The sequence below is a fragment of the Anabrus simplex genome, chromosome 3 (assembly GCF_040414725.1).
Source record: "Anabrus simplex isolate iqAnaSimp1 chromosome 3, ASM4041472v1, whole genome shotgun sequence".
NCBI lineage: Eukaryota > Metazoa > Arthropoda > Insecta > Orthoptera > Tettigoniidae > Anabrus > Anabrus simplex.
In genome coordinates this window covers 417,465,629-417,480,120 of record NC_090267.1, presented here as the reverse complement: position 1 = coordinate 417,480,120, position 14,492 = coordinate 417,465,629, and the positions used below count along the sequence as shown (strand labels likewise).

Below are 14,492 nucleotides of genomic sequence, written 5' to 3'. Positions count from 1 at the left end.
GAGTTATTGACTTACCCACTACAATAGGGAGCCACTCCGAGTATAGGATATGTTGAATTTCTGCTATTACTATACGTCGTGCTTCTTGATATAGAACTTCGTCAGACCAATGGGGATTCAGAGTTGAGAGTCCTGCAGCCAATCTATTGTGTTCTCGCAAGAACAACAAATCCAATACAACCAACCCTATCATTTGATTGGTTCGAGTATCACCTGTAAGAAAATTTGGTACATATTTTAACTTGCATTGATCACACAAATTGGCACAAGTTTAATTCTTATTACTAAAACAATCTTATGACAATCAGTTTTGTGAGTAGAGCAGATTATTTAGAAATATATCAATGCAAGAATAATTATATTTATATTGGAAATTAAGTTATATACCATATAAAAGATAATATAAAAAGGAGTGCTAGGACTGACCGTTGTCAAAAGAGTAACAAACGGTAAATAAGGACAAAGGCAAGAAAAGAATCTCCACATCTTCGTACATTGTGTCTTCAGATAGATTGGCACCCTCATCATCAGTCCCGCTTCTCTTACATCCATTTCCTCACAGCCTCAGATGAACAAGTTTCTGCTTCCTAGCTTCACCAGGAAGCTTGGCATCACACTTGTAAAGTAGCTATTTTGGCAGATTATGCAGGCGAGGGAGAACTTTGTATCCCAAAGTGTTAATGAATGTTGCAGTATGAGCCAGTGCATCATCTTAAAAATGTCTCAGCCTTTTTCTCAACGTTCTGAGTCATTTCGTATCTACTGTATTCCTCAGGTAATTTTGTCAGAAGTTTCTGATAGTATTTACCAGTTACAGTGAAGCCATTTTACACGTGATCAATTGTGATGTCACCCCACTGATCCCAGAAAACATTCAACACCTTTCTTGTTAACCACCAAGACTACCTCCTTTGGTTGCAATGATTTGCATATTTCTACTGGTTCCTCATTTCTATTAAATCAAACTCATAGCAAAAGATCCAACGCTTTTATTCTGATCAGGTGGTCAAGAAATTCTATTTTTTTTTGCATTAAATGTATGATAGTTCCTCTACCACATCATTTCATTCAACATTGATATTTCAGAATCAATGTCAATTATGGAATGCTACATTATTGTATCATTCATCATAGATGTTAAAAATCAACCTATGACTAATGTAGACCTTATGAATAACTGATAGCTAGTGCCAATCAAGCAGGATCAAAACTTTCCTATTGATCGTAGTTCCTGGTTTCTCAGTGAGAAATTGTCTTCAGGATTATTGTTTGCATCCATATCAAAAACATTTTTTCTACCAAACAGCTATGTCAGAATTATAATGGTGCAAGTTCCTGATAGACATATGGTTGTGACCGGATTGTCATAATTTTCATTTGGGTAACTGAAGGTAAACATTTATTCCACTGTAGTGCATACATGAAGAGACATAGCCAAAAGACTGCAGCAGCATACAAGCTTGTTTCTAGTAAATAGTAATTTACTATTATTTTACAATTACCTTTACATCGTACCAACACAGACAGGTCTTACGGCGATGACTGAACAGAAAAGGTCTAGGAGTGGGGAGGAAGTGGCCGTGGCCTTAAGGGATAGCCCCAGAATTTGTCTGGTGTGAAAATCACAGAAAACCATCTTCAGGGCTGCTGACAGTGGGATTCAAACCCACTGTCTCCCAGATGCAAGCTCAAGTTCCCTTCCCTGTCCTTTCACTATTGTTATTTTGTCTGTTTTCAAAATTCATTCCAAGCTTGTGTCAATGTCATATGTTATGTACACATGTTATGTGACCCTCAGACTGATTTTGATGGTTCTGTCAGCTTCCGCTTCGAACGTCTGGGGAGCCATCTGGTGATAAATGAACATACCATTTCCACTCTGAAATATTTGTGTAGTATAGTCTAGTATAGGAGAGAGAAATTGATTATATGAGTGAAGGTTGGTAAAGTACAATCAAGAATTAGTTTGACCATGTCAGTCCCAATGTCATCAAATCCTTTTGCTTTCGTGCTTATTCCAAGGACTGCTTTTCTGACTTGGAGGGGCATCACGTGACTGAAAAGAATCTCCGTCAGGGGTGGAGTGTGTACCGTAATTCATAAATCTCTGTCGTCAGGTCGTACTGCGGAGCAATTAGCAGTAAAGTACTCTTTAAGAGCTCGAGAGGTACTGTTATTTTTTCTGTTCTTGTTGTTCACAAGTCCAAGCTTATTAATAGATTTCCAAAATGTCGTCACTGTTCTACAGTCAGGTGTAATTAAACTAAGCATGTCACAGTTAAGCATTTCATATTTGTTGTGTTGTCTTATTTCCTAACTTCCTCTATTCATCAAAGTTTTGTACAGAAGGGACATTTTTGTACAGTCTGTGAGCGCAGTCTCTTGTTTCATTAGTTGTCCAATTTCATCATTTAACCATGGGGAAGGTCCTTTTGATATTCTTGCTCGCCGCTTTGGGGCATGCTTGTCAATTAGTTCCGTTACTTTGCTATTAAAGAAATCAACTTTGTCGTCCAGATTGTTATAGTTATGTCATGCCAGAGTATTTTGCCTGCATCCTCTAAGAGTCTGTCTTTATATTTTTCAATGGTTGATAGGTGGTATATTTCTGGGAGGGTTTTGGTGGCTGGAGGTTATATCAGATGTATATTGCATCATGTGCAGATTTACCAGGTACAGAGATTTGACCAACATTGAGAACTCTGAGTTGCTGGTAACTATAAGATCTAATAGTGTGTGCGAATGAGACGTATGGAGAGTTGGAGAGAGGTAAGATTTCCATATTCTAGGCTTGAAACAATGTTTTGAGTCGTGTGGATTCGGAAGAAGTTGCGTACGTTAAGTCCATATAAAAGTCTCCCATAATTGTGTGAGGGTAGTCTGGCATTATTTAAGTCAGTTTCAAAATCTTGAAAGTGACCTGTATTCAGAGGTTTGTGAACTACTCCTACAAGGGCTTTAATCCAGTTATTTCTACAAACATGTATTCTGGTTTCCTCTCATACCTGCCTGGTGAATGACAAATTCGGTTTGAGGCTGGTTTGGAAATAGCCACATACCCCTCCACCCTGTTTGTGAGTTCAGTCTCAGGAGAGAGTAGCCTTCAAGATGACACAAAGAAGACTGGCTATTATCTGTTAACCAAGACATTATGGTTCATATAACTATATTAAAATATATGAAATAATTATTACTATGTCAAGTACTAATTCAAATCTGCAAAATTAATTACAGGAAGCAGAAATTAATCATTCATTAACTTGATTAACATAAAAACATAAGCACCAACAAAGTAAATCACAGGACATGTATGTATGTTTAGTCCTCAGCCCAAAGGCTGCTTGGATTCTCAACAGCTCCGCCATCAGCTATCATAGATGGCCTAGGCATCACTGAAGAGGCGTACTATGGAAATGAGTAGTTTCCCGTTGCTTTCCTCACCAAGCCAGAAGTTGCTATTACATATCAGTCTGCCAAGCCCACTGAAATGCATGCACCAACCAACCCTATGAGCAATATTTTCACACCATTCATAGCAGGGACTGGCTGCAGAAGGAATGGCATTACTAGCATTACTCATACCTCAGTCACTTTCATTTTGTCAAAGCCAAGGATAAAGCTGAGACAGATCAATGAAAGTAACAAGATTGCTCTAGCCCATACCAGAAGACAGTGCACTGTAAACACTAGGTCCTGCCAGCAAAGGCATCACAGGACATATACATGCATATATCATGAATCGTCAAAAAAAAAAAAAAAAAATCTATATAGCTTCAAAACCAAGGCGAGTACAAAGTTTTCAGTAAGACCTTAAATTTTGCCTTAATTTAGGTTGGCAGTTTTTGCAGTACTACATCATTTTAGCTAGGCAGGGGAAGGGTTAACAACACCACACAAACTTATTTGTCTACTTATGTCATTCCATGCCACCTCTACACTGACAGCTTGGTACTTCTTACAGCTAGTGATAAACATTGTTCAAATTATTACAGATCAAACCACAATGTTTGCAGACAAAATAGAAATATACTGTGAATGTTAAGAGTGAAAATTGCTATTCATTTATTTGAGAAAAAACAAAAACTGGGCCATTTACCACTATGAAAGCAAACATTTCCTTCCTCCACAGCTCCACAGTGATCTGGATCTCGAGAGAATGGTGGAAGTTCTCGTCCAAAATCATTAGCCACCAGTAATTGACCATTTTTAAAAGTGCGTAGTTCAGCTGCCATTTTGGGATTTGTTCCATATAATTGAGAGCCATCTACAAAGTGGCTAACCAGGTTCATCTGTAAAAGGTTTGCCAAAGATTAGAAATTGGAGGAAAAAAAAAGAACCGACTCTTTCAGATAATCAGTTGATCCTCCCAAAAATTTTTAACTAACTGAAATCTAATGAATCTGATCTGTGCAGATCTACTTCATATATCACAAGAAAATTGTGATTATAGTGATGATGGCTGTTTTGAACAACAAACAAGATCATTAGTTACGCCAAATAGTTTTGATATTATACAATTAAGACATCAGAATAATGCCTAGAAATTTGATTTAATCAGAAATTAAATTTGTATTCTAATTATATTTTGTACAAAGAGAACTATCATACTTTTTAGAATTAAAACTTGTGATAATTTGTACTGTTTTGATCAGAAATGATTACAGTACTTCCAGACTTGGCTTCACAATAGGAAGATAGTACAAGAGCAGCAGAAAAGAATGAAGACCTGGGAAAACAAAACTAAACATACAATAAATAAATAAAAAAAGAAAGAAAAGGATGGAAAACCTTAACTTACTAGAAGATTCTAGGATCCCAGTTTTGGCTCAAGTATATACACCATGATGTCATCAAATAACTAAAAATATTGATAACAAAGAGCTCCACAATGCAGCAGTCATTTTAAGTACTGTACATCAGTAAAAATTTATATTATCCAGGACACACACAAGGTTCATTGCTAACATCCACATTAATATGTCACCTGCTATGCTGAACCATTACATTGCACTCTGATAACCAAAATTTACTTTTGATCCATAGCAAAAATTGGGAACTTTAACTAGTTGAAAAACAGGAGTTCAAGACAGAGTCTAGAAGTATGAAGGTAGAAAAAATGCCCAATTTTTAAAGTAATATAATTAGATAAGAGATGTATTAAGAAAGCTACCTATGTAAGAATTCATATTCAAGTTTGAGGAAAGCAGCCTACTGGGACATTGGAAGATTGGATACTGTGACATGTTTCCTATATCATTAGTAACTCAAAGAGAAAAAGGCTGACAAAGAAGCTTTCAGACCTCCCAGCAAGAAGAGTTAATACTTTCTGGGGCAAACAAGCAAGAGACTGAAGTAACTGGTGTGAAGCAAGATATTTTTCAAGACTTATGAAAGTAGGGTGTGCACAATTAAAGTTTGCAGTCATAACATGCTATACACACTGTACCTGCGAAAAGAAGTCTTTTAAATGCCGACATTATGTACATCTTGGAATTTTCAAATTTCTTATTCACACCTCATTTTACAACATGATAGTGTGGTGCAAAAAGGCAATGCTGCAAACAGAGTTACACCATGAGCAAATAACAGAACTGAATTTGCAGTCAAGAGTACTACATGTGTCTTGAACAGCAAAATTTATGTCCAGCACGTTATGCGATTTTTATCTAGATGCCATCCATGCATAGCAAGGCATAGGCAGGCATTGTGTTTAGCATTTAATGGAATGCAACTATAAAGATTGTGTAATGCAAGTTGACAGCATTCCCCCCTGATGACAGAACGTACATATATTTTAATTTTTATTTATCTTTTAACATCACACCAACACAGATAGGTCTTATTGCAACAATGGGATAGGAGTGAGAAGGAAGCGGCCATGGCCTGAAGGTACAGTCCCAGCATTTGCTTGACGTGAAAGTGGGAAACCACAGAAAACCATGTTCAGGGCTACCAACAGTGGAGTTCAAAAACCCACTATCTCCCGAACATAAGCTCCCAGCTAAACATACAACCGACTTACTCTGTGGCCTGTACTCTTCCAAGAGATGTGGAAGTAGTTTGTAATGGCAGAAGAAACAGCCACCAAGAGACTGACAGTATCTTGTGGCTTTAGGTGGTGTGTGCAAATTTACATCTCTGTGCCCATGACCAAACCATAAATCCAACAGAGGCAATGTTCCCTTTAGTTCCAGTGTGACTCGTCCAAGACTGAGAGCTGTTGACATCTTACCACCAATGCTGCAGCCACATTCTATAAAATGTAGAACCTCTTAACCAGAACAAAGGTGGTGGTTTCAGAAAACCAAAATATTAAAATGTCAGTTTTTGACATTCTAGACGAAAGTAAATGAGAACAATACATACACAACATTAACAAAGCATCTTAATGAAACCATTGCCTCATTTACTTTCATTTTCATGGGTTTTCATTGTATTTTCAGTTCTTGAAGGAGTTAGGTTCACTAAATAAAATCCCCAGATACTAATTTCTATTGCTGGGTAGAATGTGAGGGAGCAGGAAGGCTCAATGAAATAAGTTCATATCTGAAACTTTGTGACAAACATATTTCAACCATTCACATTTCCTGTGATCATGAACAGGAAGTACTGTACTGTAACATTTTCTTTTACTGTACACTATTGCCAATCATTTTAGTTTCAAGGTAGAATGGCTTTTTACTGTAAACATATCACTCTGATAACCAAAATTTACTTTTGATCCATAGCAAAAATTGGGAACTTTACCTAGTTGAAAACATGATTGACTGCAGATTGGGCTTTTGAAGAAAACTGAGGAAAAACAGCAGATTTAGCTTTCTAAGGAATATAATGCAGTGCTTCTTTAAACTGGAACAGTTCATGGGTAATCTATAATGTAAATTTTCCCTAGATAAACTGGCAAGAATCATCTAAAGTGTCTATGGTATGTCATCGGAATACAGGATTTAGGAGTGAGGGAGGCAGGAAGAATCACTGTAGCCAAGAAATGATCTTGTTGGATTGCACCTGCACCAGTCTGTGAAAAAAAAAATCTTTAATGGAGGTCTCAAATATGATGGCATTCCAAGACAGCTAGAACAGATTGAAGGTCAAAATCTTATCCAGGCTGGAAAGAACAATGATTTAATCCAAATTCTCAGCTGCATTGTATATAAGGTTGACAACTTAGGTTTTTATCTACATGCGTCAACTTTGCCTGAAACAGTTTTTCATGGCACAGAAACAGAAGTATAGAAGAAAGAGCCTGGACTTACATTAAAATTTTGTCTTAATTCATTTCTTGCATGTTTTTGTTGTTTCATATTAGCACTACTACTACTACTAAGCAGCAGCTGTTGAGGGGGACCAGTGAAGGGGCACTACTTTTGGACAAAGTTACGTTCTTACTAAACACATACAAACAAATGCATACCTGGATACACATCATACAATGTTAAATACTTGATCATTACTCACCTACTTCACTGTTATATTCATTTTAACAGAAAATATAGAATGAAATGTTGGTGTCCATTCTAAGAAGGCAGCAATCCAGACTCTTACCTCACCAAAGTATCTAACTGTTTAAATGTACAGTACCTAACTACTTTCACTAAAGTATCTAACTATTTAAATGTACCTAGTATCACTGAAGTCTACACGAAATACATTCACAGCACTATATACATTATCGAAATACCGTTGGATGGCCGCGCAGTCCGTAAGTCCATTCAAATTACTGTACCGAATGATAGGCCTACTACAGAGTCTCCAGGATGAATGAAGTACAGTCTACTCGCCCTGGCTATACAAATGAATACGGTAGGGCCTTGTTCAACGATGGCAGTGTTGTTCCTTTATTTAAACATGAATTCCATTCTTCTATGTCGTAAATCCACAAACTTAGAAATGACTATCGTCAAAGTCAGGCATATCGTAAATGAGGTCTTTTGCAATAGAAATCATTGCCAGAGCAGACAGTAGTTTTCTGGTCATTGTGTTGCGCAGAATTGTCTTAATACGAGCCAGTGTCAAAACACCATGCTTGCTTCAGCTGTGGACATGGGTGTTGTCACAATTATCCTGGTAAGCTTTAGCGTTTCTTTGAACATTTGATATTTTCTAAAATAAGAGTGTGAAGTGGTACAGTTCCTTTGACTTGCCTGAAATCTGTCCATTTTTAAATCACTTCTAATTCCGTCTTTAGCCTTTCTTTCTGCAACATTCGATAATTTAACACAGTAGAATTTAATACATTTTCTGGAAAGTTTATAGAGAATTTTTCAAATGAATCAGAGTACAGCAGTGTTGCAGCTTCAATATACCCAGTAAATGCAAACCCATCATACACGTGGTTCATTACGTCACAGACTCCTTTCACTGCAATGGTCCTTGCGTCACTCTACGTCTTATCAGAATTATTGTAGTCCGCGAGATCACATGATATTGTATCCGTTTTTTTCACATTGTTGTGTTACACATTGCGAAGTCAGAAATAGCCCTTTTTATTTGGATTGAATCTGTTTCGAGTTTTTATAGCTGATTGTACAGTATGTCATCATGTGGCATTCATTTGTGAAAAACAGACAAACATGAATATGGTATCAAGAGCATGCTGCAGTCCACTGGCTTCATTTACACTAATAGACTTTACCTCCTATTCTACAAAAGCACTCAATCAGTTTCTATCAATTCTCGTAAACTACATTCACCGTACGAATGTTGTTGTACCAGCGAGTAGCGATTGTCCAAGGGAGTCTAGTCTTCATTATTTCATTCAAGAGGTCACTTCTGTGAGAAGAGTTGGAAAAACAAGTAGGAATTGCAGACAGGTTACAGAAAAATAATTTGACTTGGGGATTGTACGAACAAGCCTTCTGCATTGTCAAATTTAGTTGGTGTTCATAGCAATTAATGAAATGTGCATTAGAATAGTGTACTTTCAATTTTGCCTGCACACCCCCTGTTCTTACGTGCTCATTACGCTGGCTCCTTCGTAACCCTCACAAATAAGTTTATGTGGTGTGTCCCTTAAAATGGGATTAATTTGCTCTAACAGACATTGACTCAATCCATCTGCTGTCCTGTCTGCTGAATTCATGAACCCGCAGAACCTTTCATGGACCTGAGCCATATCAAAAAACAAGTACCAATTGGCATTTGTTTGAAACGTCTGTTTCATCTGCTTCTATCGCAACGAATTGGGATTCCCCAATTTCCGCAGAAATTTGTTCCCTACACACATTCAACATACAGTCGAGAAGCTCGCTCTGAATGGCCCTTGACGTACCTTTAAATTCAGAAGCTTTTGCCAGGTGTTCTTTCACAGAAACGTCTATTTCAGCTGTAAAATTTATGAGACCTTTGAAAATTCCAGGATTTAGAGAATTTTCTGTCTCATGTCCATGAAGTGCCACTTCAAATACGCCACAGAATTATGCACTGAATAATTCTGCGTAATATGTGCCTATTTCTCCTAACCTGATCATTGTGTTTGTTAATGGATTGGTGATAAGCAGAATCCAGTTGAGTCACTATATTAACTTTCCCTAGCACAGCTAATTCCATGCATGAATTGATATGTTGGGAGGAACATGTTTAATTTTTTCTTTCAAGTGTTTCAGATATGTTATTCCAGTTTTCGTCCACGTCAGGTAATGTCCGAATAACATGCACGGAAAACAGAAAAACGCATTCCTTGAATCACAGCTACACAACCACTCTTATTCTGTATACACCCCTGGCTGGAATCCATGTCGACATTGCGCCCTTTATATTGTACGACCTCTTCTAGTTGTAAATGAGGTGTTGGTCGACCGAGTGTCTTTATCTCGGTCTTTTCCATTAGGGGCAGTTTAGAAAAATGTCTACTTAAAATATGACTTGCAGAATTCATTGTACATAGCCTACATATTAATCATACCTGTGTGATATACCTTATGCGACTCTTCATAGGGATTCTATATATCCCCACACAACACATGACAGATTTACTTCTAACGACACCACACTAAATACGAGATAGGATACTGATTAATTTCATTACCGTAGCCATTACAGCATGCTTATCAGACCCAGTGGCAGTTGGTGACATTTTACTCTGGCAGGGCTGTGCTGCCATTTCTTTCCCCTCCCCAATCAGTCGAGTTTTCACTGACCAACACCACGATACTTTTAGATGAATAATAATAATAATAATAATAATAATAAACCGATGGCACTAGCTGAATAGAAATCTGCTTGCATTACAACATTAATTAATGAATACAATGGTATTTTTGCACACACAATAGGCTGACAGCTAATGCAATCCTGACTATTACAGAACTGCACTGTTTCACTGATCACAATCACAAGTGATAACATTCATAAAAACAAACAGTGCACTCCTGAATTTCTCTCTCCTTGCTCAAATTTCAAAGTATGACAACATATTTAACTATTTGATCATACTACAAATAGTGCAGTCACATTATGGTTACATTTTGAATCTTTATTTTAGTTTCTTTATAGAAATGAATTGTTAAAATAGCCACTATAATTGAATTCATTGTTTTGTAAAATGTTTCGGAATTAATCTCTAACAACAGTTAATATAAGACGTGGGGTGAAAAGGTTAGGTACATTGCGAAGTGTTGGCGATGTGCTCAGGGCTCCTCCGGTATCATCTTTCCGGACTCCTCCTGCTCCCGCACCCCTGCTAAACCTACTGAGGGCTCTGTCAGACAGACCATACTTACCTTGTAGACCATGCACCCACCTGCACTCTTCCTTCCCCTGACAAGCCCACATCGTTCTTCCAGGCTCTTACTGCACCACGCAAACGTGCAAAGTGTGGGACCTGCTCAGGGCTCCGCTGCCACAGTCTGAACGCCTCACGACTAAAGAGAAAACATTGAGCATGCTGGACAGCGGCCACATTGTGGAGATTTATCTCCTGTATTCAGTTATCAGACTGTGCCTCTTATAAGGGCTTCTGATAAGTTCACCTGCATGCACCCCAGTGTCAGTGGGTAGGGTCTGACACATCCCACTCTGATGAGTCTAGTGTCAGACCTAAGACAAAATGCTGGTTAATGGAGCAAACGCCTGAAAAGCCTTACATCTGATATGTTTTTGACACGGTCTGAAAGCCATTGCCATTTTCTTGTAAATGGCAAAGCAAAATGTTTACAGCCGAAACAATAAAGATAACATTGTATAACTTATCAGCATACCACTATAAGTTTGATTTTGCTACATTTGCCCATCTCTTTACGTAATCAATTAGAGTGAAATAACGTTGAATGTTTTTGAAAAGGCGGTGGGGCGGCGCCCAAAAGCCCTTCATGCACAAACCGTCGCTGATCAGACCTCGGATGACAGACTTGGGATACGAATTTGAAACCGATGTTTTGCTCGGCGCGATAAGCCTTCGCGTATTTTCGGAATTTTAGCAGGCTGGATTCGGCAATGACCTATCTCCCATTCAATGCATGTTAAAAGATAGTTCTACGCATGTGTGAATGAAAATTACATAAGAAAGAGTCAACAGTTAAGAGCATAGGGCCAGCATGACCGGCCAGCGAAGAGCCCGCCGGAGGGAAGAAAGTACGTGTCTGATGAAAACATCAACGCACTAGCTGCATCTGGCACCTAACAACAAAACTGAATGTATTATCATTCAAATTCCCAGTACTTATAAATTAACAGTTACTTAGCTGGAGGGGCATGTGCCCCTCTGCCCTTTAGAGCGAGCTGCTGCTGCTGCTGCTACTTTTCTGACACCTGTGGGACCACGGGTGCGAACTGTGTTGCATATGTGGATTGTGCAGTTTTACAGCTGGATGTCCTTCCTGATCCCAACCCTTTGTGGTGGGATATAATCATTAATTCAGTTTCTGTGGTTGTTGGTAGTGTGGTGCATTGTCTGAATATGTAGTACAGATAAAACGGTTATAAAGATATGGGTCTGGAAATACTTGATTTGAGATAGACTTTTGGGAAGATATATCAATGGCACACTGTCAAGAGATGTACTTCATGCATGATGGCACTCCTGCCAATTTTATGGTAGCCTTTGTGTCCTTGAGCACCTTAATATTGGTCATTACTGGATAGGTAGAGATGGACCTACTGTTTGGCTCCAACCCTTCAATTTTGCCTATATTTTCAACACACCCTGTATGTTTAGCATCCTTTCAATTGCTGTAAATTTGAGGAGATATTAGGTGTTCAAATTTTGCCATCTTGGAAACAGAAGAGCAATAAGTTATGAACTATGTCACTGAAGTCTGAGACCTTTATATAACATAAAAATGGAAGAATATCCATGAAAAATAGGAAGATAAGAGAAGACTCAGAAAGGAAGCTATAGCTAATTTTATACTTTGAACAGAAGACTATCATCTTGCATTGCATCGAAGAATTGGTATTTATCTGGTCTAGCTAGTTCCCATTATGCCAGGTTCTCGATTCCATAATAGTTGAACATCTACTCCACTGTCTAAAAGTTAAATCAGCAAAGGCCCAGAAACATCAAGCTCTACTGGGATGCCACATCTTTTATGATAAGATGACTTTAGTACATCTGTCATAGGAACTACAACAAATAATTGAACTTGAAGTTTACCTGCTGTGCATACCCTAGGGAGCAGTCATATCGGGGTGCTAGCATACTGCGCACTAGACTAATACAGCGCTGTTCAAAACGACTGTAGAAAGGATCGTTTTCAGGAATTTCTATGGGGAAGCAAGCAAAATGTTTTAGCTCATTTGGCAAAGGACCACGTCCATCACTTTCACAGCAAGATATTCCACTTCCATTTTCTGAAACAGGGAATTTATCATAGTAAATTGAATATTCCTTTCATTGAAATTGGTTACATGTAAGAACAGAACATTATTTCTAAATAGTATGTTTTTAAATGCAAATGATTTTGTAGTTCCTGAAAGATTTAAGGAAACCATATTTTCCAGTGTCAACTTAGTTAAATGTAACTTAAAAGGTTTCCAGTCTGTCAAACACACAATTTCAATATAACTTAAATTTTAGTATAACATACCTGTGAACAAATATTTTTTAAAATTGTATTTTTTGTTTTAAAGTAGTGACTTAAGAATGTAGTGTATGTGGTGCTGCAGCTAAGTGAAGTTCCATTTTATTATTCCTATTGTGATCACACCATGTCTGATATTAAAAACAAGTTATATAATGAATGTTAATATATATCAGTAGCATAACAGCACTTAGGTGCCACCCTTGGGTGCCTGGGATAATTCCCAGTACTGCCAGAAATTTATGATTATCAGGAGGGCTGATGTGTGGTTAAAAAGCTTACCTTCATTGGAGGTGTGCGACAAGAACGGCACCACTTCAGGACAAGGACACAAATTTACATTTACAAATAAAAAATTCTTGAAGTTCCAACACCCACAGTTTTTATGACTCAAATATTCTCGGTTTATACCACATATTCCATGAAAAGTCACGTGTAACAAAGGGATCCTGAATTCTAAATGGAAGCCATAGAGAGGTACATACTACTCTATACAATAAAATGACCCATAACAATATTGTCAATAGCACAAATCAGAAGCTGTAAAGTGCTGTGACCTGTACATAACAGATTGTGTTAGTATGCTGACTATCATATTTACTGTGATGTTCTCTAATGTAGCGTGATTAATACCCAACCTCAAGAGATTACATTTGTACTATTACACTGCTCCTGCAACCAAATAGGCCTATTACAGGCCCTCCGTCTGAATGGATGTTTTAATGTTTACCAACGTATGGAGTGCAAGGTTTGTAGTTTTCTTTTCGTAAGGCTTTTCTGTGGAATTACGTGTATAATAAGCAAGTGAAAATGAAAATCCTCAGCCTATTTCCAGTCATTCGACCAGATTAGGGATGGAACAAATCAAGCCCCCATCTAGCAGCAAGGACAGAAATTGTGCCAGCTGTCAAAGCCTGTCTCACTCCTCTGGGGCAATGATTAATGACTGACTGATGAAATGATATTGGAGAGGGTTGCTGGAATGAACGATGACAGGGAAAACCGGAGTACCCGGAGATAAACCTGTCTTGGCTCTGCTTTGTCCAGCCCAAACCTCACATGGAGTGACCGGGATTTGAACCATGGAACTGGTGGTGAGAGGCCGGTGCACTGCTGCTTGAGCCACAGGCTTTTATACAAAGCAATAAGCAAATCACGACTTCAAATTGTAAGATGAAGAGATGCATTCCTGAAGCAAATCCTTTTACACGTTTTGGTATCTCACAAGTCATTTCCAGTTATTGTACATTGTTTATGTTGTAGTTAAAGTAAATGCAAGATAACCCAGTAAATATCACAGAAATCAATGCTATTATTTATGTTAATTGCGATCAAATACAGCAAACCCCCGATTATCTGGTTTACGGGTTCTCTGTGCACCCATGGGGTTTATCGTACTATTGTTTGCTTTTATTTTGTCACAGCATTTTTAATACGTGTGAACTGTGTGCTCATGCTGGCAGCATGCTTTGT

General features: G+C 38.0%; 1 protein-coding gene across 1 annotated transcript in view; it reads right to left on the bottom strand.

The window, feature by feature from the left end:
- Window positions 1-14,492, bottom strand: part of LOC136867389 (chorion peroxidase) — a 107,122-nt gene that overhangs the window by 27,185 nt on the left and 65,445 nt on the right. Inside the window, exons 6-8 of the mRNA XM_067144573.2 lie at window positions 12,593-12,789; window positions 4,097-4,289; window positions 16-213 (exon numbers count right to left, since the gene is read on the bottom strand). Coding sequence (XP_067000674.2) covers window positions 16-213; window positions 4,097-4,289; window positions 12,593-12,789 — 588 coding nt within the window. The remainder of the gene's footprint in view (window positions 1-15; window positions 214-4,096; window positions 4,290-12,592; window positions 12,790-14,492) is intronic.